The sequence below is a fragment of the Myodes glareolus genome, chromosome 27, assembly GCF_982192425.1.
Source record: "Myodes glareolus chromosome 27, mMyoGla1.1, whole genome shotgun sequence".
Lineage (NCBI taxonomy): Eukaryota > Metazoa > Chordata > Mammalia > Rodentia > Cricetidae > Myodes > Myodes glareolus.
The window spans coordinates 28,787,087-28,810,586 of record NC_142052.1 but is presented as its reverse complement, the minus strand read 5'-3'; the positions used below and the strand labels follow the sequence as shown (position 1 = coordinate 28,810,586).

Below are 23,500 nucleotides of genomic sequence, written 5' to 3'. Positions count from 1 at the left end.
ATCAGTTCTAAAACAGCTGCATTTCCATCTTGTTGGAAAGTTTTTTTCTGGGACTACTGTTACATTGACTTGGGGAGCTTGGTCTGTTGCTGTCCAGGGCAATGACCTTTCTGTCCTCCATATTATACTTTCAAAATTCTTAAATAAAAAGACTGTACCACCCCATAGCTTTAAAATTATGCATTTGTGTTATGTAGTTGAGTATCCAATGGAGTCACAGGAAAAGAATTTGCATATGGAGCATTCCTTCTGTCTTCAGATCTGAATAGGAGGAATAATTTAATGTGTACACTGCAAGGGACACAACATGGGCGATCAGTTCTTGGTGCCACCAGTATGAAAAATGGCCCAACTGTGGTAGGGGGAGTGATTTTGTAATTTCCCAGTATGTTTTATTTTAATTAATGCCCTGTTAATGAATACAGAGCAGATGGTGAGGGGTGAACACTGGGAAGGTTATTGTGAGCCAATGAACGATAAATTTGCAATTAGGGAACAATCCTATGAATATATGAATGATCTGCCTGACATAGTTGTGTCTGCTCAGGGATTGGAAAACAGGCCATTGACTATGGTGGTTTCCCAACCCTGAGACAGACAGCAAGCCAAGTTAAATTGCCTTTATTCTGTCTTGCATCGAAGCAGCTGTGGCCTTCTGCCTTGCCACCCTGCTCAGAGCAAAACCAGCTGAACATCAGGCCTCGTGAGCTGAACAACTACTGGATTCTTCACTTTATCTTTGGGAAAAGACTGAGAATCAATCTATTGGCTTCTTCAATTGTCATTTATAAGTAGCTATGTTTAGACAACTTGAAACACAGCTTGTGAGACATTTTAATAAGCCCACATTTTATGTACCTGTTGAGCTTCATTCTACCTGTCCTGTCCATGAAGAGAATCTTGAATACTGCAGCTGTATATTTTATATACCTGACCATGGAGGAAGATGTGCTGGCTAACAATAGTGCTCATGAAGGCATTCCTCCCAGCTCCATTACATATTCACATTTGTATAAACAGTACTTTTAAATTTTTATTCATTTTCCTGGAGTTTGCTTCGAATTTCAGTAATAAAACTCTTAAAGAAAGGAGCCATCATCCAGCCTTTTGATGGGGGAAAGACCTATCATCTTGTTTCAGACCTGGCTCCTGCTTTTCTTTTTTCTGTTGTGTGAAATATCTGTGAAAACTTTGTAAAAAGTATCTTCAGTTCATCCAACCTCAGCAAGAAGCATGAACAATCATCTCCTTTTGTGACTTTAAAATTCTCTTTAGCAGTTCATATTGTGGGCATTCTTCCCCCTGTGGGACAGGGAATCTCTGCACCCACCTAGCACAGCACAGTACACAGTACAAGCCAGCTAGCCACGTTGTGTCCTGGAGGAAAAAGGGAAAGTTCCTAAGGAGTGCAAGATTTTGTAGGTGTCTGCTTTTATAGTCAGGGGCAAGTGCTATTGAAATACATATCTCAGCCAATGAAGAAAAGATCTTTGACTCGGGGGGGGGGGGGGACGGAATGCAGCCAATCAAGAAAAGATCTTTGACTCAGGGGGGACGGAATGACCAGAAACCTCTGTGCTGTCTCTTTAAGTACACTTCAGCCCTGTGAGAGGTGTTCTTGTCACTCAGGCCGCAGTAGCCAATCAGACCCTGCAGGTGACCTGCCAGTCAGAAGTTATGCAGGCCTCTTCCGGGCTTCCGCATTCCGTCTCGATTTTGCCGATTTTGCTGAGGACCTGGCACCGGTGGTTTCCTTTGTTGCAGTGAAGTTGCTGCTGCTCGGAGATGATGAACAGCTTTGACGAGCTGAGAAACGACAGCATGGTGAGCGGGGGAATGCTGTCTCCAGATTGGGAGGAGCAGAGGGTGATGTGCGGGAGACAGGATGTTGTGTTCTTCCGGGATCCTTGTGGGAACCTGCCGCCAGATTCCCTGCTTTCTGAAGTCCCATGCAGTCCTGTGAATTCCTAGACTGAGGGGCAGGCATCTGAACAACTTTGCGCTTTTGGCTTAATCAGCTTAGAAAATTGGGAGCAGGGTGCTGTGTGTACAAACATCTTTCTTGTCAACTTCAGTATGCCAAATTTGGAGAAGCCTAATTTCTCCGGTTTCTTCTCTATATTGAGCACTTTGCATTTAACCTTATGTACAATCTCCATTTATATTTAACTATGCGGACGTTATCAAGCATCTCTCCTGTTGGATAGCACTGCACTTGTAAGCTGCAACGTAGAAGAATATAATTGCTGATATGAAGGATTTGCCAATGCCTTGGAAATAGTTCAGTCTCAGAAAGAAGAATTTAGCCTCTAAGTCACCCAAAAGATAAATGTGTTGTAATCAGGACTGTTAGAGATTAGGATGCTAGGGCACACCGTGCAGAAAAGGAGAGGCTGGACTGAGGGTGAAAATTTCCCATTTCTTAAGTAGTTGAGATTATCTATGTGGAATCAGGTAGTCAATTGTAGATGCTCTATCAGTGTCCTGATTGACCATTGTTTGCAGTCCACAGACCAGAGCAAAAAGGAATCTGGGAAAGGGACTGACCTTATCTTTAAACCTAATTGCTATATTTACTGTAGTTCATCTAAAATAGAAGAGCTGGGTAAAATGTTGTGGCCCTACTTAACAGAACTTTTCCGCATTAAGACATTGATCTTTCGAGAAAATACATGAGAAATTTTTAATGTGGTCGAATACAAATCCCTAGTCTCTGGAGTACATGACCATAAAGTCTGTCTCAAGTTTTCAAAATAGTTTTAGAGTTGACAACTACATCATATTTGCATTCTCCTTGCTGCCTCCAAGCCCTAATATGCCTGGATTGTTTTATAATTCCTGGTCTGTTTTTCTTCAACAACAGTTACAAAGTAACCATAGTTACACAGTGACAGTAGTTACTTTATGAATGTGACCTGTGTCTTTAGGATTCATTAGATTATTACTTCATCAGGCATCTGAAAAATATGCTCAGTTAACAGAATGGGGTAATTAAGACACCCCAAGATAGGTTACAGAATGGATTAACTTTTACTTTTTTAATGCTAATGGAAGGGAAACAACTGTGGGGAGACATTGGATAATAAAAAACCCTGCTGAGTTAAATCAACCTCTTTACTTTAAAGATATGTTGAGCTCAGAATAAAAAAGCAGGGTATGTGTTAAATTGGGGAGTAAAGATATAAAGACCATCAAAGTTGTTAGGAATATTTTCCTAATGTGAGCTCTCTGCCAATGCAAAATTCCAATCAACTCAGATCAAAATACGCCAAATTAAAAAATAAGTCCAGGTTTAATGGGAGTTCTGCACTCTCAGGTGGCCCCAGGGGGTCACGAACACGACTACTGGGAGGAAGGGAAAGAGACCACGTGTTCCTCTTTTAGGAGTTCACTTAAATATTCTGTGGAAGTGGTTCTGAGCATTCCACAAGAAGTAGCCAGATTTGAGTCTACATCCTTTTTTCCAAAGAGAACCTAAATGTTTTTCATATTTACCACTCCAATTTTCTGTCACCCCTATATCCAATGTGTCTAGAATGTTAAGTTGAAAGCTTAGGCCCCAGCCCTTGCAACTATTCTTGCCCCCTGACCCAAGAGTTAGCACTCTGGACCTGGCCAGGTGGGATTTGGGGGATGTACACTCAAATCTGTCTACTTCCTGTGTGCAGAGGGCATCATGGGAAAGGGGAGAGGTAGGTGTCCACATTCAGCAAAAGGTGTGGCTGGAGAGGCATCCCAAGTACTGTCATCCCAGAGATGTCAGGCATCTGTTCCTGGGGAAGGTGAAAGGCAGGTGTGTTGGAAAAAATTGTTATCACCAAAGATGAGTGTGCCAGAATGAGGAGCAGGTAGGTGATGTAGCGGAGAGCAGGCTCATCCCTGGCCTGGCTAGCTCATACCCACAAAAACCACACAGAAATCTGTATTTATTAAATCACTGCCTGGCCCATTAGTTCTAGCCTCTTATTGGCTAACTCTCACATCTTGATTCAACCCATTTCTAATAATCTGTATGTCACCATGAGCTCATGGCTTACCGGGAAAGATTCAGCATGTCTTACCTAGCAACTTCATGGCAGGTGGCTCTCTCTGACTCTGCTTTCTTCCTCCCAGAATTCTGTTCTGTCTTCCCCACCTACCTGAGTTTGCCCTATCAACTAGGCCAAGGCAGTCTCTTTAACCAATGAAAGTAACACAGACAAGATACCCTCCTACACCAGGTAGGCTTTAATTTGTCAAAACATGGTGGGATGGTCTTCAAGGTTCCTTCTCCACTAGAGAGTCTGAAAGACATTCTGAAAGACACAGAGGAAAGTAACTGATAAAATTTGCCAGTACAAGCTGGGACAGTCCTTCAAATTTCCTGCTTCACTGACAAGTCTATCAGATACTCTAGGCTTGTAGATTAAAGATTGATGGCCCATGGTTGCCGAGGAAATTCAAGTGACTGTCCAGGCAGTCAGAATTCTCTGATGTCAGGTAATATTACATCCTTCTGGGATCTGTGATGGAGCAGAAGATTGAACAATTAGATTTATAGTTTTCCTTACTTATGATGGAAAGTAAATTAGGTGAAAAAGTTTTGAATTACTAAAATAGGGTAGATAATAGAGTATTTTCTCTAAACTTGCTAAATACAAAAGTAATGAATATTTTAAATATTATTAAATATCTTGATAAATGGATTGTTGTATGTAGTTTTGTGGAAAAATCCAAACCTTTCATTTTAGTTTAGACACAATGTGGAATTGTTGTGGAATATTAGATGTGTTGTGTTTGTGTATGCTGTGGAATATTTGTATGACAGGTTTTCTTGAATTCCTGTATTTTGCATTTGTTCAACTCTGTGTAGCTGTGTGACTTTGCTTGTTGAAAGTACTTGATTAGTCTAATCTGAATAGCCTATAGATAGGTAAAATTGGGATAGGTGTGGCTGTTGTTCAGCAAGAATAAGTAGAAAGAGAAAGAGAGAAGTATCCAGGAGCAAGACAAGGAGAGACAGACATCAGGGTCTAGTCACCCAGCTATGCAGATTAATAAGTAAATAAAGGTATATAGAATAAAGAAAGATAAAAGCCCAGAAGGCAAAAGATAGATGGGACAATTTAAGTTAACAAAAGCCATGTAAAAAGAATCCAAGCTAAGACTTAGCATTCATAGATAAGAAGAAACCTCCATGTGATTTATTTAGAAAGCTAGTGGTAGGCCTCTAAAAGTACCAACAATTAAAAAAAATCAACTAAATGATGAAGCATCCTTTGTGTATATGCCCAAGAATGGTATAGATGCATCTTGAGGTAGATCTATTCTCAATTTTCTGAGGAACTGCCATTTTGATTTTCATTATAGCTGTATAAGTCTGTAAATTTTATTTTTCAAACAGGAACCAGAGTGAAGCACTTAAAGTATTGCTCAGTTCATGCCATTCTAAGGTATAAGTGTCTTTCAGGGACTGTGACTTGAAATTCCTAGGACTGCTCTTACTACCCTGAATGGACTTTTTTGTTTATATTTTGTTTTCTAGCTCAGCAGGCCACTGTTTCATGGTAGTTTTCCTGCCAGCTTCTGAGAGCTGTGGTTATATGCCATGTACTTTTCTGAATTCTTATGTTAGCTTCAGAATCTAAGAGCCATGTTTACTCCTTCTTTTAGGGTTAGTAAGAAATGTGTTTCAGCCAATGAGAGGGATGTGACAGGTGCTGCAGAGACTGAGGACATTTGATGACATCAATTGTGCCATGCATATGTTTGGGGTATTGATATGGGTTGTTTTTTTTTTAAAGTTCAACAAGTGTGGAATAATAGTAACAAAACATGGCTCCCTGTTAGGATTGCAAGAAGACCTTACTACAGCTTACTGAATGATATCCACATTACTTTGAATAATAACAGATAGCAGTCAGAGCCTAGCAAATGGAATACTAAAAGAAAAAGATTTAATGTAGGTATTTGTAATTTGTAGCTCCAGAGAGTTTCACAGAAGCAGGACCTCTCTACTAGGTATCATGTGAAAATTTCTCATATTAGTATATGCATTCTGTATTCTTTTTAAAATGTAAGAATTTCCCCATCACCTGCTTATGCTAATAGATTGTATTATAGCTTTTATGCATTTTAAACTGTATCTTTGTCCTGGGGCAAAGGCCTCTAGTTAGTGTTTTGTACTAAAGAAGTATCATACTGATGTTAACAAATGCATACACCAGTGAATATACTAAATTTTGGTGATTCTAGCCACTGTTTCTTTGGATTTATTTTCTTTTTTAAAAAATGATTTATTTATTCTTATTTTATGTGCATTTGTGTTTCTGTATGTGTGTCTGTGCGAAGGTGTCAGATTTCTGGGAACTGGATTTACAGACAGTTGAGAGCTGTCATGTGGGTGCTGGGAATTGAACCTGGGTCCTCTGGAAGGGCAGACAGTGCTCCCTATCTCTGAGTCATCTCTCCATCCCCTGGGTTTAATTTCAATACTAAAATCTTGCCATTTGTAAAGTTTACCTAAAATATTTTTATAGTAAACCTGAGTTAGCTTTTGTATGTTTGGAAAGCAATCATAGAAGTATATTTGCACTGACTTGATGTGTCAGTAATTGTTTTTAATACTTTGACTACAAGTATTTGTGAGCTCTTGAGATGATTCATCCCATCAATGCACGCTGACATACATGTACAATTAATTTGTTCCAATGGTAGAGAGAATCAGTTCTTAAAAGTTGTACATTGGCCTTTACATATGAGGTATAGCATATACCAGGATTCACACATCAAATACACACACAAATCACATACACTTCTTTCTCAGACGCACATTTACTAACACATATACAAAATACCCATAAACATTCATCACACACAAAATCACAAACACTACTCAAAGAAAAACACACACAAGCGTCATCATATAGCATATACACATACCCACACATGTACACAAATAAAAACAAACATAAGGACACACATAAACATATACATACTCATCACAAATACACATACCTACACAGAAACACACACATATACATCCACAAAGAAACTTTCCAAACCAGTGTTAGCCTTTAAAGAACACTCAGTATATGTGTGGTGAATATATTTACACAGGATTGGATTTTTTTCTTCCATTTGTTTCTTTTTATTTGTATGACCTAGCTGCATGTTCTGAAAAGTTCTGACCTCCTAGAACTAGTCTGTTCTGGTAGACTAGATAAATAAAATAAATATTTGCAGATTATAACTCAGCGGAATCATTTTGTATCATTTTGATCCTTTATCAATACCACAAAATATTGTAACAGTTGAAGACTATGATATTTTAAAGACTCTTAGACATAAGTTTTAAAGATTTTTAATGTTTTGATGTAATGAAAATAGGCTTTGATTTGATTTTTTGACACATTCTTTGTAGTCAGGTCCGTTATGGAAATTGCATATAGTCCAACCTGGCCTTGAACTCACAGACAGACCCTAATGCCAAGTGCTGGTAATGAGGGCATGAACCAGCATGCTTGTCCTTTGTTTTAGGTTCTTTGAAATAGTGGTGATATGTAACCTTGAAGGGCCTGGCATTGTTGAGAGGAACAGGCTGGCTTCAAACTCAGATTTGCCTGCCTCTGATTCCATATCCCTGGGATTATAGTATGATCTGCCACACCTGGCTGAGATCATTTTAGTATGACCACTAAGTATCAATGCTTGTTGTGCTATGAAAAAAATAGAATAACATGTGTGGTCTAAAAATTTTTTGTCAGAATTACTTATTTTGCTCCCTAGTCTTTAGGAGGGGTGGGTGTCCTTGACTTCCATATGCACCCAAGGATGGCCCTGTCTTGATGCTCTTATCCTCACACAATCACTGTCCAGCTCATGATTTCTATATGTAAAATGTGACGGTGTTGTGCCTTTTTTCATACTGCATAGGTTTAGATTCAGAGTTGAAGGATGCTCTTGATTTTCCTTCAGATCTATGTGATTTCTTCTTGTTTTTGGTCCTTCATGGCCCACGTCTACAGAAAATAGTACTAAGTCATCATTATTACTTGACTTCCCTTTTCAAAATTTTATTTTCTTTTACAACTATGATTTTGGGATATCTTTTATTTTCCATTATTCTAGGTTATTTTTGCATTGGGAGTGAAACCCAGTTGGGCTTCTGCTAGCAGTTCTTCTACCACTGAGCTGCTAACCTCCCTAGAAATACTTGTTTAGGGCCTGGAAAGATGGTTCAGTGGTTGAGAGCATTGCCTGCTTTTCCAAAGGTTCTGAATTCAATTCCGGGCAACCACATGGTGGCTCACAACCATCTGTAATAAGGTCTGGTGCCCTCTTCTGGCCTGCAGACATACACACAGACAGAATATTGTATACATAATAAATAAATAAACATTTTTTAAAAAGAATCAATAAAAATCTAAATGAGGGGGAGCAAATGCCATAACAACCAAAACAAAAATAAGAAATACTTCTTTAATATTGGAAAATGTGCTTTCTTCACTATGATTTCAGTAAATAGATCAAGTGTTTGCTTGAAAATTATTTGTATTGTTTTTTATTTCACTGTGGCTTTTCTCACAGTAGAATAGTTGTCTTTTTAGATTACTTCATTTCTTAATTTTTAAGGTTTTTTGTTCATGTATCTTACCTTTCAATAAAGATTAAAGCTTTTCTCATGGATGCTATCATGTCTGTACTTAAGAAAATATATTACTTTTTGTCACAAAGTCAACAAAATATTTTAGCTAAATAATATTTACATTGTTGTTAAACTTCTATTTAATAAAGTATTTGCTATATTTGAGCTAATTTTTCTGAGTAACATTTCTGGAATTCATTTTTGTAACCCCAGCTATTCTGACACTTGGGGAAATCCTGCTAACTCCTAAGAGCTGGGATTATACATCATGACCTGGAAAATATCATTTTTCTTCCAGTTATTTCTTACCTTGTATATGTCTAAATAAATGATTGTGTATTGTAACAAATATGAAATCTGCTAAGAAATGTAGCTCTTGCTTACAACTAGACAGTCATTGGGAAGGATGTTTCCTATTATTCAGTTGGAAGATACATTTTTTTGAGTTCAGATTAGTTTAATTCAAGATACATTTTCAGACCTATGAAAGCATGAAGACATTACCTGTATTTAAGTAAAGCTATTATTACTTTTATATAACAGCTATAATGTACCAAGAAGGTCAAGACCATTACAAATTAGGGAATACAATTTTGTTGCAGTTCTGGAGTAGTTTCTTCTAGGACCCTGAGAACACATTGTTGTCCATGTAGGGAAAAATCTAGTGCCTTGTGTTTTCACATTAGACTTGCTTAGCCAGCTTGGTTTTGGGGATCAGTTTGGTGTTTGCCATGGATTCAGGGGCCCTGGGTTAAAAATGAGGTGTACACAAGATTAAACATAGCCAGAAATCCTGGGGTTTCCATGTCTATATTTCAGCAGCTATTTATGGAATCCTGGTGCCTACATGTATGTCTATGTACCACTTGCATTTCTCTTACCTAGTGAGTGATTCCCTGCAAATGGATTTAAAGATGGTTGTTGGTTTCTATGTGGATGTTGGAAATCATTCCAGGCCCCTTAGAAAAGGAATCAGTACTCTTTATTGTTGGGCTTTTGCTCCTCTTCCTCAATCTTTTGCCTATCACAGATTTGTTTCATCTTGTCTGTGATGATATTATTACTATTGTTTGTTTAGTTTAGTATTTTGAGAAAGGCTCTCAGGTAGCCCAGACTAATTGTGACCTCCTGTGAATCCTTGAACTTCTGATCCTTCTAAGTTTCCAGAATTGCTGGGATTAGAAGTGCACACCACTACCACATCTGCTACACATGTCTTTGGTGATGTGAATACAGGGCAAACACTCCACCAACTAGGCAAGCTTCATCCACAGCACCTATTATGTTGTCTTTCCATTGAAACATGGTAAACCAAGTTGTCTTCTATTTCACCATATTTTCATTGAGTTCACTGATTTCAGTAGTTAGACCTGTCCTTAGTGACAAATGAATTAGATTTTATTTGAGTGAATGTTAGAGGCTCTGAAATGGATTCCTTTGAAGGAATACAAAATATTTCAAGAACTCATGTCATTATTCATACTGTCATGCATTTGTAGTTTCCCACTCCTGTTTGAATCTTAATTTTGTAATAAAACTTCTGAAATTCAGCCCACTGTCACCTTTCCATTACTTTCCTGTCAGCTTTTTGTAAAATTTCCAGTTTAAGCAACTATCATTTAGTTAATAGATGTACTGATAGTTCATCTGTATTTTAATAAATAAAACTTGCCTGAAGAACAGAGAGTAAAGCAGTTGCACGGATCAGCCATACTGACCATGTAGTGGTGGCACACACCTTTAGTCCCCATAACCCCACTAGTTTGCCATAGAAATTGGGCAGTAGTTGTGCACACCTTTAATCCCAGCACTAGAGAGGATTATAAGATTGGAGGAGTCTGATTTCAGGCTCAGTGTATTTCTCATGATTCTTGGAAGCAGTCTTGAAAATTGCCATTTCAGGCTGAGTTAAGGTAAGAGCGTGTACTTGATTGCTTTGATTTTCTGGTCTTCAGGTTGATCCCCCAGATCTGTCTCTGGGTTTTAATTAATCAAACTACAAACAGGTGTTAGGATGATATATGATGTTCCAGTTGCTTTTCTTCCACCTAGCCCCTAACTGATCAGAATCACGTTGAGAAGTTCAAGTTTTTGACTGTCTTGGTTTGTTACTCCTACATTATCCATCCTATCTTATTTTATAATTTATTCATTTATTTATTTGGTTTTTGAGACAGGGTTTCTCTGTAGCCTTGAAGCCAGTCCTGAAACTAAGTCTTTAGACTAGGCTGGTCTCAGACTAGCAGGGATCTACCTGCCTCTGCCTCCCTAGTGCTGGGATTAAAGTCGTGCATCACCACTGCCTGGCTTACAATTTCATATATAAGTTTAATGTACCATGATCAATCCCACCCTTTATTTCAACCCCTACTGTGCCCCTGTCTCTTTTTTGTTTCCTCTTTTCCAGTTCAGTGGATGCTTTTAGATTCATGGAATTCACTTAGTCCTTGGGGAATGAAAGGGTTTACTTGGCATACACAGACCACAATGAATCCAAGTCAGTCAGGAAATCAATGCAGAAATATAGGTGCAGAAGCTTAAATAGAGACCCTGGAGGAATACTGCTTCCTGGCTTGTTGTTCCTGACTTCTTCAGTTTTCTTTCTTTATTTTTTTCTTTTTAAATTGAAAATATATTTTCAGACAATATATTTTGATTATGATTTCCATATCCCCAATTCCTCTCGGATCTTCCCATACAACCCATACTACCCCCCCCCATTTCTCTCTCTCATTAGAAAAGAAACACACATCTAAAAGTTCTGTTTACAATCTTATATAATGCAGAACCACCTGACCAGGAATAGTGCAGCTCTACAGTGGGCTAGTTCCTCCCTCATGAATCATTAATCAAGTAATGTTGATTACTGAATGTTTTCCTTTACAAATAGAGTTGAATAAAATTTTGCTTTGTTCTTTGTGAACATCTCATAAGAATGCTCCAGCTAGCCTAAAACACACACTGTATAGCTTAATAAATAAATATGTTGGATATTTTAAAACAACTTCCAGGAAACATTCTATTCTATACAATAGCTCATTATTCCAGAACATAACAGTTTTCTATACAAGATGGCATATCCAAAGTAGTTGTCTTTATATTTTCTTAAATTTCAATAAACTGGAAGTGGGAGAAATTTCACACTGCTTACATTTTCTCCATTCCTCATTATGTCATTCTATGAAATTAGAATCATTTTTTTCTTGAACAGTTTGTAATTTAGGAACATTTTAACTATTTTCTCTGTAATTATGGTATTTGGACATTTTGTCCATCATATAAATAAACTGAAAGAAAAAAACCATATGATAATTTCATTAGATGCTGGAAAAACATTTGACAAAATTCAACACCCCTTTATGATAAAGGTGTTGGAGAGATTGGAGATACAAGGATCATACCTAAATATAATAAAAGCTGTTTACAGCAAGCCGACAGCTAACATCAAATTGAATGGAGAGAAACTCAAAGCCATTCCACTAAAATCAGGAACACGACTAGGCTGTCCACTCTCACCATACCTCTTCAATATAGTGCTTGAAGTTCTAGCAATAGCAATAAGACAATGTAAGGAGATCAAGGGGATTTGAATTGGAAAGAAAAAAGTTAAACTCTTGTTATTTGCAGATAATATGATAATGTACATAAATGACCCCCAAAACTCTACCAAAGAACTCCTACAGCTAATAAACACCTTTAGTAATGTGGCAGGGTACAAGATCAACTCCAAAATATCAGTTGCCTTCCTATACACAAAGAATAAAGAAACAGGGAGGTAAATCAGAAAGACTTCACCTTTCACGCTAGCCACAAATAGCATAAAATATCTCGGGATAACTCTAACCAAGGAAGTGAAAGACCTATTTGTCAAGAACTTTAAGTCTTTGAAAAAAGAATTGAGGAGGATACCAGAAAATGGAAAGACCTCCCTTGCTCTTGGACTGGGAGAATAATCATGTTTATATGGAAAAACAAAAAACCCAGGATAGCCAAAACAATCTTATAGAATAAAGGAACTTCTGGAAGCATTACCATCCCTGACATCAAACTCTATTACAGAGCAACAGTATTGGAAACAGCTTGGTAATGGCATAAGAACAGAGAAGTTGACCTATAGAATTGAATAGAAGACCTGGATATTAACCCACAAACCTATGAACACCTGATTTTCAACAAGGGACCTAAAGGTATACAATGGAAGAAGTACAACATCTTTAACAAATGGTACTGGCATAACTGGATGTCAACCTGTAGAAGAATGAAAGTAGATCCATATCTATCACCCTGCACAAAACTCAAGTCCAAATGGATTAAAGATCTCAACATTAATCTGACCACCTGAGCCCCCCAAGGTCGAAATGAGGAGCAGAAGGAGGAAGAACATGAAAAAGGAAATCAGGACTGCGAGGGATGCTATCACCCACTGATACAAGGGAACGGATCTAATGAGAGTTTACCAAGGCCAGTTGGACTGGGACTGAACGAGGACGTGATCTAACCAGATTCTCGGAATTTGGCTGGATTCTCTGAATGTGGTTGGCCCAAAGTCTTTCTGAAAAGCCATTGACTATGATACTGGGACTTGTTTCCTCTGCATATACTGGATTTTGGGGATCCAGTCTGTTTGGATACTCACCTTCCTGGACCTGGAGGGAGGGGGGAGGAACTTGAACTTCCCACAGGGCAGGAAACCCTGACTGCCCTAAGGAACGAAGAGGGAAGAGGAGAGGGAGTGGGGGGAGTGCGAGGGTGTTGGGAAGAGGGGCGGAAATGGAAACTTTTATAATTTAATAAAATTTACTTTAAAAAAAAGAAGCATACAGAACACCAAATAGACTTGATCAAAAAAAATCCCCTCACCATATAATAATCAAAACAAAATATACAGATTAAAGATAGAATATTAAGACACGGGTATTAACCCACAAACGTATGAACACCTGATATTTGACAAGGAAGCTAAAGGTATACAATGGAAGAAGGAAAGCATCTTTAACAAATGGTGCTGGCATAACTGGATGTCAACTTGTAGAAGAATGAAAGTAGATCCATATCTATCACCATGCACAAAACTCAGGTCCAAATGGATTAAAGACCTCAACATTAATCTGACCACTTTGAACCTGATAGAAGAGAAAGTGGGAAGTAGTCTACAAGATATAGGCACAGGAGACCGCTTCCTAAGCAGAACCCCAGGAGCGCAGACAATATGAGAAACAATGAATAAATGGGACCTACTGAAACTGAGAAGCTTCTGTAAAGCAAAGGACACTGTCAGTAAGACAAAAAGGCTACCTTCCGACTGGGAGAAGATCTTCACAAACCCCTCATCAGACAAAGGTCTGATCTCCAAAATATACAAAGAACTCAAGAAACTAGACCCTAAAACTCTAATTAACCCAATTAAAAAATGGGGTACTGAACTGAACAGAGAATTCTCAACAGAACAACTTCGAATGGGCAAAAGGCACTTCAGGTCATGCTCAACCTCCTTAGTGATCAGGGAAATGCAAATCAAAACAACTTTGAGATATCATCTTACACCTGTCAGAATAGTCAAACTCAAAAACACCAATGATAGCCTATGCTGGAGAGGATGTGGAATGAGGGGAACACTCATCCATTGTTGGTGGGAATGCAAACTTGTGCAGCCACTGTGGAAATCAGTGTGGCGGTTTCTCAGGAAACTGGGAGTCAACCTCCCTCAGGACCCAGCAATTCCACTCTTTTGAATATACCCAAGAGATGCCCTAACATACTACAAAAGCAATTGTTCAACTATGTTCATAGCAGCACTATTTGTAATAGCCAGATCCTGGAAACAACCTAGGTGCCCCTCAATAGAAGAATGGTTAAAAAAGGTGTGGAACATGTACACATTAGAGTTTTACTCAGCGGTAAAAAACAATGACATCTTGAATTTTGCATGCAAATGGGTGGAAATAGAAAATGCTTTACTGAGTGAGGTAAGCCAGACACAAAAAGAGGAATATGGTATGTATTCACTCATAAGTGGATTCTAATCATAATTGAAGGTCTTTGAGCCTATTATTCGTGATCCTAGAGAAGCTAAATTAGAAGGTGAACCTGATGAAACTCATGTAGCTATCCTCCTGGTGTTTGGAAATAGACAAGAGTCCCAGGTAACCTCGGGTGCATGGGTGGGTGGGAGGGTTGTTGGAAGAGGAGAGGGTTAGAGAGAAGGGAGTAGGGGAGGAATGGGGAAAGCTCAGTGGACTGGGATGGAGGGGAGGGAGGAAGGATGGATATGGGAACAGGGAACAATATATTTCAACTAAGGGAGTCATTTTAGGGTTTACAGAAGACTTGATTATAAATGGGATCCCAGGTCCAAGGAGAGATCCCCAGATTGTTCTCTGGACAGAGGAGAAGGTGCCTGAACCGGCCTTGGCCTATAACCATACTGATGAATATTTTGCTTATCACCATAGAACCTTCACCTGGCAATGGATGGAGATAGAGACAGAGACCCATATTGGAACACTGGACTTAACTCCCTAGGTCCAAACGAGAAGCAGAAGGAAAGAGAACGTGAGCAAAGAAGGCAAGACCAGAGGGAACCTTCATCCGACGATGGATGGCGATACAGACAGAGACCCACATAGGAGCACCGAACTGAGCCCCCCAAGGTCCAAATGAGGAGCAGAAGGATGAAGGAAATGAAAAAGGAAATCAGGACTGCGAGGGATGCGATCACCCACTGATACAAGGGGACGGATCTAATGAGAGTTTACCAAGGCCAGTTAGATTGGGACTGAATGAGGACGCGATCCAATCAGATTCTCTGAATGTGGCCAGATTCTCTGAATGTGGCTGGCCCGGAGTCTTTTTGAAAAGCCATTGACAATGACAGTGGTACTTGTTTCGTCTGCATATACTGGATTTTGGGGATCCAGTCTGTCTGGACACGCACCTTCCTCGACCTGGAGGGATGGGGGAGGAGCTTGAACTTCCCCCAGGGCAGGAGACCCTGACTGCTCTTAGGGATGGAGAGGGAGGAGGAGAGGGAGTGGGGGGAGTGGGAGGGTATTGGGAGGAGGGGCGGAAATGGAAGCTTTTATAATTTAATAAAATTACTTTCTAAAAAAAATAAAAAATAAAAAAATAAAGATGGTTGAGCAAAGTGATTCATAGTCTCAGGAAGCTTCTTCATTCCAAACCTTCTACACTTGTGGTCCAAGCTCGTTAGTGCTCTTTGTAGTTAAAAAAGAAAACCCTACTTCTCAGGATCACCAGTAATGTGTTGGTCTTGGGAACATGAAAGAATCAAAATTTAGGATCATGGATTTTTAGTTTATGGTTACAGTTTACCATTGTCTCAGGCATCTGTGTTTGGCAGAGTCAGAAGCCCAATGAGGATACAGTGAGAGTTCACCGCATGAAGCTGTGAAGATTGAAGCTGAGTGTGGTGTTGTTGGTTGTTTCTTTTACTCCCTTGTTCCTTTTGGGGCAGCCACCCAGTTCACAATTAAATTTCACACATGAAAGCTTGTTTTTTTCTTATAAATACTTGACTTTGGCTAGTTTCAAGGCAGGTTGTCTTTAAATTAATTGTTCTCTCTACATTTCCCTCTGGCCTTTATCTTTATTCCTCTTTTTATTTCTTACTCCATGGCTTGCTGTGTAGCTGGATCAAAGGCTCCTATTGTTCTCTCCTTATGCTGCCTCTACTTTATTTCTCCCAGATTTTCCCTCCCATTTATTCTCTTTTCCTCGCAGCCCTGCCGGTCCTTTCTTGTCCTACAATTGGTCATTCAATTCTTTTTTAGACCAACTAGGTATTTTAAATAGGCAAAGCATCACAACTTCACACAGATATTCTTTCCATCATTAAAACAAATGCTCCAAAACATAAATATATATACCACTTTAAAAATATTATTTCAAAACACACTGGGTTACATTTTGAGCCCACAGGTGTTAAGATTCGTAAGTTATGACACAACTTCCATGGAGACCTAGCTGCTTATAGTGAGAGGAAGTTACCAAAGAGAGAAATGCATGAGAAGTTGCAGAGATAGGGCCATTTAAGTCATTTGAAATTGAAGCCCATACATCTGACCAGAGAGCTACAGGATTTGACGGTTGTCTGACTCTGCTTCAGTCTTGCCTTGGTCCAATCATCCCTTACTGTGTGTTTATTTTTCTCTTTTGGAATGTTAATGTTATTTTGTGCCATTGATGTTAGGAAGAGATAACGTGTTTCAGGTTTTATAAGATATTGTTGTCAACAGATTGTCCTGAGTGCCAGAGGGGACATTACACATTTGGACAGTGTAGGGACCATTGCAGATGAGGATCATTAAATGTCTATTCTTGAAATGACTAAATGCATTTTTTCCATTGTTGACCATGAATCAATAATAACTGGGGTCAGAATGTACTTATTGAATGAAAAACCTCCCAGGAAACATCATGTATTTGAAAAAGTTTCTCTCCTTGGTGACTTTCTTTCAATTTCCTGTGAATCTTTAGTAGGAGAAGCCTGTCTAGATGAAATTCCTCACTGTATGTGGTGAGTCTCAATACCCTTAACTATTTCCTGACATTTATATCTACTGTTTTGTGTTTGTCATTAATTTGACAATTTCTTACTTATACTGAAATGATTTTGCTATCATTATAGGCTTGATCTATATTTTCTATATCTTACCTATATTCTGTAAGTAAAAATAAGATATAGCCGAAACAGTTGCTTTTACGGAGTTTGGCAACCTGCTATTTTAATTGTTTTGTTTGCTTGTCTAAGTAACCCTTACTGTGTGACTCCAAATTCCTGAAGGTAAAGGGGGGGCATCATTTCTGACTCTATTCATTTTTATATTATAGGGTGATAGCTCTGGAATATAGTTTTTTTATATGTCAAGTATATGCTGCTGTGCTGAGCTTCATGTGTATCTTGAATTTTAAAATATGAAAAAGGGTTTCACTCTGATTCCCAGGAGTTATGTATTTATGACATTAATACTGCCTGAACATTTTGAGTCAGTTAATTGCAAATACACGAACTTCGTCTGGCCTGTTATGCTTGATTTGATATTTTTAAAATCAATATGACTCTTTTATATGTCTGCATGGAAATTCATTACATGGGTACCTGGTCATCAAGGTGATCTAAAGATCTCAGAATTCCTGATCAAGGAACAATGGAAAGTTGTGATCCCTGTGTAAGTACTGGAAAATGTGCCCACCTCCATTAAAGACCAGCAAGAACTCTGAATTACTCTGCATTCTCTCCAGCCCTGTGTTGATTATTTATGACCAACATTTATATTTCTAGTGTTTTCATCTGTCCATTTTAACTGTCTTATACACAAAGTTGCTTTCAACAAAATGTTATTGGAATTACCATTTAAATTATGGCACTTAGATAGCTGGAAGATGAATACAAAACTAGAGTGAATGCAAAATTATTTGTAAGAACTTCAATAAATGCCTTTTAGTTTTTTCTATTCCATTTGTCTGTTTCACTGATTTTTGCAATGGAGACAGTGTCTTAATGTGTCCTTCCACCTGTCCTGGACCTGATTGCATAGGCTTGACTGGCATTCAACTTAGAGACAAATATATCCACCTCTGTTTTCTGAGTGTTGTGGTTAAAGACACAATACACCCATTGTGTCCATATTACTTTTTATTTAGTGGTCTGTGACTCTTCATATAATTTTCTCATGCATACTATATACTATTGATCTTTTTTGTTGTCTCTTCCTGTCAATAGACATAGATCTTCTGATGGGATATCCCATATAAAGGGTAGAAATGACAGTGTTTACTCTGCTTTTCAATTTCCTTCAAAAGTGACTGTCTATGTCATGGAATAAGAGTAAGGATGAACTTCCCACAGGGCAGGAAACCCTGACTGCTCTTAGGGATGGAGAGGGAGGAGAAGGGGAAGTGAGGGGGAAGTGGGAGGGTGTTGGGAGGAGGGGCAGAAATGGAAACTTTTATAATTTAATAAACTTTGAAAAAAAAAGAGTAAAGAACACCAGAATCATATGTCTATACTCTGAAAGAAGTATGCATTTCCAACTTTATGACTGTCATGCTTTCCATTTTACACATGTGTGGTATATTTTAGAAGGCAGTGACCTATGATGATGTGTATATCAACTTCACCCGGGAAGAGTGGGATCTGCTGAATCCTTCCCAGAAGAATCTCTATAAAGATGTAATGCTGGAGACCTACAGGAACCTCATTTCTATAGGTAAAAATGAGTTTCCTTCATGTTTCAAAATATAGAAACAACTTTTCCTTGGTTAAGGATGTTGTTCTGCAATTTGATTTAGAAAGATGAATGAGGTGAATAAAGCAGTCATAGTTCTTAGGTGCACTTAAGATAATAAGCTAAATGTTGAACATTGTTAAATGATATGACATATATTCTGGTCCTGTATTTCAGGTTACATTTGGGAAGACCATAACACTGAAGAACTATGGCAATGTTCTAGAAGACATGCAAGGTAATTTTCATGAGCAAGTTGATAACAATGTGCCTCTGATGAGATTGCACTTTTTCCTAGAACTTTTAAATAAAAGCAGCGATGCAAATAAGCACAGCTTTAAGTGCATAGATGGTTATTAATTTCTCAAAAATCCATATACCTCAATTTCATGTCTGTGAATTATTCTTCCTTTTCTATGTGTATATAAGCTTATGAGCAAAGGGATATGTAAAGATTTAACATACATCTCCTTAAGAACAAAAAGAAGACCAGCAGTAGTTCCCATGTAGAGTATACTTGTTGAATTTGATTCAAGGATGCAATACTGATGGTTTTCTACCATCATTATTAATATATAAACATTACAAAAATGCCACATGAGTTCTAGGTTTGTGCAAATACTTAGGAATGTCCTAGTTCACTTAGCAAATATATATGATTCACAGTATAGTAAAATTTATGAATGCAGTAAACTTGGTAAATCTCTCAGTGTATTCAGTTTTCTTCCAAAAAGTGAATAATATAATATGAAATGTTTTTGTAAATGCAAAAAGGTATACCATGAAACAAAGGAATTTATCATTATACTCATATTTCTAGGTGCAACCTGACCATTAATTAAAAAGCAAACATGATTTTAAACAGAGTTATGATATCTTAATGCCTAATTCCTTTTAGAATTGGATCAAGTCATAAAATTAATTCATATAGATATAAGTTCCAATAGTGTCTTAAATGTGGTAAATCTTTTAACTGTGCCAATTATCCTTGCAGGATTGAAAGGAATCACAATGGTGAGAAGAACCTTTCAGTGTATACTCATTGTGTTAAAGCCTTGTCTTATGACACTCACCTTCTACAGAATGAAAAAACACATATTGGACAAAAATGCTCTAAAAGTAAGCAGTGTGGAAAAGCCTTTGCTTATCTCAATAATATTCAAGTGCTTAAAAGAAAGCACACTGGAAAGAAACCCTATGAATATAGTCAAGATGATAAAGACCTTGTTCTTCATGAAATTTATCAAAGTCATAAAAGAATACGTTCTGGAGAGAAACCCTATGAATGTAATCAATGTGGTAAGGCCTTTGCTGAAAACAGTGATCTTCAAAAGCATAAAAGAACACATACTGGAAAGAAACACTTTGAAGGTAATCAATGTGGTAAGGCCTTTGTCCAGCAAAGAAATCTTCAAAAGCGTAAAAGAACACATACTAGAGAGAAACCCTATGAATGTAATCAATGTGGTAAGGCCTTTTCAAACCACAGTAATCTTCAAAGTCATCAAAGAGCACATACTGGAGAAAAACCCTATGAATGTAATCAGTGTGGTAAGGCCTTTGCCCAGCACAGTAAACTTCAATTGCATAAAAGAACACATACTGGAGAGAAACCCTATGAATGTAATCAGTGTGGTAAGGCCTTTGCCAGGTACAGTCAACTTCAACTGCATAAAAGAACACATACTGGAGAAAAACCCTATGAATGCAATCAGTGTGGAAAGGCCTTTGCAGATCAGAGTAATCTTCAAAAGCATAAAAGACTACATACTGGAGAGAAACCCCATGATTGTAATCAGTGTGGTAAGGTATTTTTATTTCACAGTGCTCTTCAAAACCATAAAAAAACACATACTGGAGAAAAACCCTATGAATGTAATCAATGTGGTAAGGCCTTTACAGCTCAGAGTAGTCTTCAAAAGCATAAAAGAACACATACTGGAGAAAAACCCTATGAATGTAATCAATGTGGTAAGGCCTTTACAGCTCAGAGTAGTGTTCAAAATCATAAAAGAACACATACTGGAGAGAAATCCTATGAATGTAATCAATGTGGTAAGGCATTTGCCTGGCACAGTAATCTTCAAAAGCATAAAAGAACACATATTGGAGAGTCACCCTATGAATGTAATCAATGTGGTAAGGCATTTGCCTGGCACAGTAGTCTTCAACAGCATAAAAGAACACATACTGGAGAGAAACCCTATGAATGTAATCAGTGTGGTAAGGCCTTTGTATTTCACAGTGATCTTCAAAATCATAAAAGAACACATACTGGAGAGAAACCCTATCAATGTAATCAATGTGGTAAGGCCTTTTCCCTGCACAATAGTCTTCGAAGGCATAGAAGAACACATACTGGACAGAAACCCTATGAATGTAATCAGTGTGGTAAGGCCTTTTCCGAACACAGTAGTCTTCAATTGCATAAAAGAACACATACTGGAGAGAAACCCTATGAATGTAGTCAATGTGGTAAGACCTTTGCCCGGAGCAGTTATCTTCAACTGCATAAAAGAACACATACTGGAGAGAAACCCTATGAATGTAATCAGTGTGGTAAGGCCTTTGCCCGACACAGTATTCTTCAAAACCATAAAAGAACACATACTGGAGAGAAACCCTACGAATGTAGTCAGTGTGGTAAGGCCTTTGCCCAACACAGTGGTCTTCAAAATCATAAAAGAACACATACTAGAGAAAAACCCTATATTTAATCACTGTGGTAAGGCTTTTGCATGTCTCAGTCATCTTCAATTGCTGAAAAAAACACATAGTGGAGAGAAACCCTATGAATGCAACCAATGTGGCAAAGCCTTTGCCTATCAAAATAGTCTTAAATTGCATAAAAGAAAACATACTGAAGAGAAGGAAACGCTATGAATGTTATCATTGTTGTAAGGCTATTGCACAGCACAGTAATCTTCAATTGCTTTGAAGAACAGATACTGGATAGAAACACCATGAATGTAATCAGTGTGATAAGGCCGTTCCAAGTTGCAGTCGTCTTCAATTGCATAGAAAACACATTGTAGAGAGAAACACTATGATTGTAATCATTTTGGTATGGCCTTTGTAAAACACAGCCATCTTCAAATATACAAAAGATCACATAGGAGCGAGAACCCCTATGAATGTAGTCAGTGTGGTTAATCCTTTGGAAACCACTGTACTGTTCATGGCAATAAAAGAACACACAGTGTAGAGAATCTTTATGAATGTATATCAGTGTAAGACACAGACTGGAGAGATAACAGTGAATGGAATCTGTGGTAAATCCTTTGTCACAATCATCTCCAAATCCATAAAATAAACCATCTTTCAGAAAAACTCTTTGAATTTAGTGTATGTATTCTGCAAAACCATGAGAAAAATCATACTATAGTGAAACTCTAAGTGAATTAAGTGTTTTAATGTTTTGTACTTCATATAGGAGTAAGGCTTTTGTGTGTAATCAATCTAATAAAGTTTATGCATATTACCCTAATCATTTGGGCCTGTGGAAGAAACAGAGGGCTTATCATGACTTATTTTTAAAAGATCTTAAGCCAACGCACATATAGTCAGTAAACCAACAGCAGTTATTGTCTAGAAAAAAATGGATAGTGTAATAATCTGTTCAAGCACTATGATATCTCTTTTTAATTTGTTTGAACCAGCAAGCTAATGGGCAAAACCACTTTTTGTGCCTATGGGTGGGAGAAAGGGCTAGTCAAAGAAACACACCTTGGACCTGAAAGCAGAGCCAAAGGAAAGCACTTTTTCTCTGAATCTAGAACTGGCTAAAGAAACAATATCTCCCTGAAAACAGCCCAAACATTAAAAATTGCCAGTGAAAGAAACACACACTCAAAACACAACTAAATAATAAAGCCCCATATTCTACCCTTCTCCAAGTCAGCACAAATGTAACCAATCCCTCAGTATAAAATCCAGCCCATCTCTGATTTTGTTCAGGATCAGGAATTATAATGTAGCAAATTCCCTCCTTCAAAATCTCCTTTGATGCACCCTGGTTTTAAAAAGACCTATATGAGCCATATGCAAATGCAGTAGCAGCTGCCCCATTCCACACTGGCAGGGTTACTTATGCTTTTGATTTCTTCCTCTCAAATCTGTTGATTAGAGATTTGTGTGAAGACATTCTTTCACTGGAATGCTTCAAAAACTCCTCGAGTTGTGCCTAGACACAATTGTTACTTTCATTTGGAAACCCTTATGAGAATTTATACATTTCAAAAACTGAAGCAATTATTGTTGTCCTTCCTTAGTACCCCTGGCCTTTAAATATCTATAAGTAATGTACAAACAGCTGTTTGTTATTTTCCTGGCCTATATTTAACTTTTTGAATATTATATACAAATTACTTCTTATTTTACTATTACTTATTTTACAATTATACTCGAGTTACTCCTTACTGGTTTTTCATGCTGTACAGCTAACTTCTTTTTAATATTTACACCATACAACTGCTGATGCTCCCAGGATATCCTTAATGCCCCTCAAAGCACCCTTGGATATTTGTGGTGTCCCTATGAAGACACCCCTCCCAAGAAAGCTGGACAGCTGGATGTCACCAATAAGAACTGCTCCTATGAGGTGAGCTAGGGTTCCTGGATAGGGAAT

General features: G+C 38.0%; 1 protein-coding gene across 1 annotated transcript; it reads left to right on the top strand.

Annotated features, from left to right (window-relative positions):
* The first annotated feature begins 1,688 nt into the window (after positions 1–1,688).
* LOC148117631 (uncharacterized) lies at positions 1,689–21,717 on the top strand. Its single transcript, XM_087902247.1, has 4 exons — positions 1,689–1,824; positions 18,729–18,855; positions 19,051–19,111; positions 19,868–21,717. Exons 1-4 carry the CDS (start codon positions 1,786–1,788, stop codon positions 21,588–21,590), a joined length of 1,950 nt encoding a protein of 649 aa, XP_087758373.1. The 5' UTR covers positions 1,689–1,785; the 3' UTR covers positions 21,591–21,717.
* Positions 21,718–23,500: the final 1,783 nt, after the last annotated feature.

Coding starts and splice junctions, on each gene's coding strand:
- LOC148117631 (XM_087902247.1), top strand. CDS start 1,786: ATGATGAACAGCTTTGACGAGCTGAGAAACGACAGCATG. Junction 1,825..18,728: donor AGCTGAGAAACGACAGCATG/GTGAGCGGGGGA, acceptor GGTATATTTTAG/AAGGCAGTGACCTATGATGA. Junction 19,112..19,867: donor TGTTCTAGAAGACATGCAAG/GTAATTTTCATG, acceptor TTATCCTTGCAG/GATTGAAAGGAATCACAATG.